The sequence below is a fragment of the Aplysia californica genome, unplaced genomic scaffold (genome assembly GCF_000002075.1).
Source record: "Aplysia californica isolate F4 #8 unplaced genomic scaffold, AplCal3.0 scaffold00389, whole genome shotgun sequence".
Classification (NCBI taxonomy): domain Eukaryota; kingdom Metazoa; phylum Mollusca; class Gastropoda; order Aplysiida; family Aplysiidae; genus Aplysia; species Aplysia californica.
In genome coordinates this window covers 149,885-151,187 of record NW_004797659.1, presented here as the reverse complement: position 1 = coordinate 151,187, position 1,303 = coordinate 149,885, and the positions used below count along the sequence as shown (strand labels likewise).

At 49.7% G+C, this 1,303-nt stretch overlaps 1 protein-coding gene across 1 annotated transcript in view; it reads left to right on the top strand.

The window, feature by feature from the left end:
* The window catches only part of LOC101851969 (activating signal cointegrator 1 complex subunit 2 homolog), a 4,764-nt gene that overhangs the window by 2,519 nt on the left and 942 nt on the right, over positions 1–1,303 (top strand). The window contains exon 2 of the mRNA XM_013085584.1: positions 407–855. Within this exon, the coding sequence (XP_012941038.1) occupies positions 407–855 (449 nt within the window). The remainder of the gene's footprint in view (positions 1–406; positions 856–1,303) is intronic.

The window sequence follows — 1,303 nt, the reverse complement described above, 5'->3', positions numbered from 1 at the left end:
TCTGTCTGTCTGTCTGTCTGTCTGTCTGTCTGTCTGTCTGTCTGTCTGTCTGTCTTATTTTTTGGGAGGAGTTCCGCAGAGGGCCAACACTTTCCGTGACAAGGTCCTCTGAGCAAACCTTAGATATATTACAAGAGTTGGGGTTAGGATTAGTATTGTTTGTCGGCCGGCCACCTTCGGAACTCCTTCAGGGAAAAGTGTGTAATTGTGGGTGACTTCTAGATCCAGATGGATGAACTGATGGACGGACGGACGGACGGATGGAATAGAGACAGAAAAGGTCAGACAACGAGTTGTCAGTCAGTCAGACAGTCAGTCAGACATTCAGTCAGACATTCAGTCAGATGATAGATTAGACAGACAGAGTTGTAAACACCTTTTTCCCATGGTTTTTTTTTTTTTACAGGAAATCAACCGAAGGAACTCTCTCCTGAAAGTCAACATGCTTCGAAGAAGAAGACAAAAGAAGAGGAAGTAGACGAAGGTGGGGACGACGGAGAAATGTCGAGCACCCCATATGAAAGTGAGGGGGCTTCGGGGGGCTTTGACCCTTCCCCTAGCAAACACAGCCTTGACCTTTCACCTCGTAACCAGAAACAACCACCGTCAAACCCTCAAGGATCACCGGGCAAAAGTCAACACGATCCTCGACAACAGCCTTCAGAGACAGCGACAAGCCACTTTCCATCGAGTCCTAAAAAGGACCAGCAGAAACAGAAGCTGGAGAAAAAATGTTCATCAACAGAACAACAACAACAGCAGCAGCAGCCATCGCACCCTCTGCTACAGACACCGCTTGTGGTAACTCCGCAGCCTCAACCACCACCACAGCAGCAGCAGCAGCAGCAACTAAACGTGTGGCAACAACGTCAACTACAGCAGCAACAACTGCAGCTGCAGCAGCAGCAACTACTGGAGCAGCAGCAACTACAACAACAACAGCTGCAATTGCAACAGGAACTTAAGCAGCAACTTGAGCAAAACAAACTAAGGAAGCAAGAACAGCAAGAACAACAACAGCAACAGCAACAACAGCAGACGTCAGCCTCGTGGAGCGGGGGAGGGCGGGCGGCTCTGACAGAAGACGTGAAGAGAAGGTTGCAGGAGCAGTTAGAGAGGGCTCAGAGGGGGATACAAAGTGTGCAGAGGTTGGCAGCCCTACAGAGCAGGCAGAGGGGAAGAGGTTTGGACTATTCTCTCTCTCTCTTTCTCTCTCTCTCTCTCTGTGTGTGTGTGTCTCTGTCCCCCCCCTCTCTCTCTCTCTTTCTCTCTCTCTCTCTCTCTCTCTCTCTCTCTCTCTCTC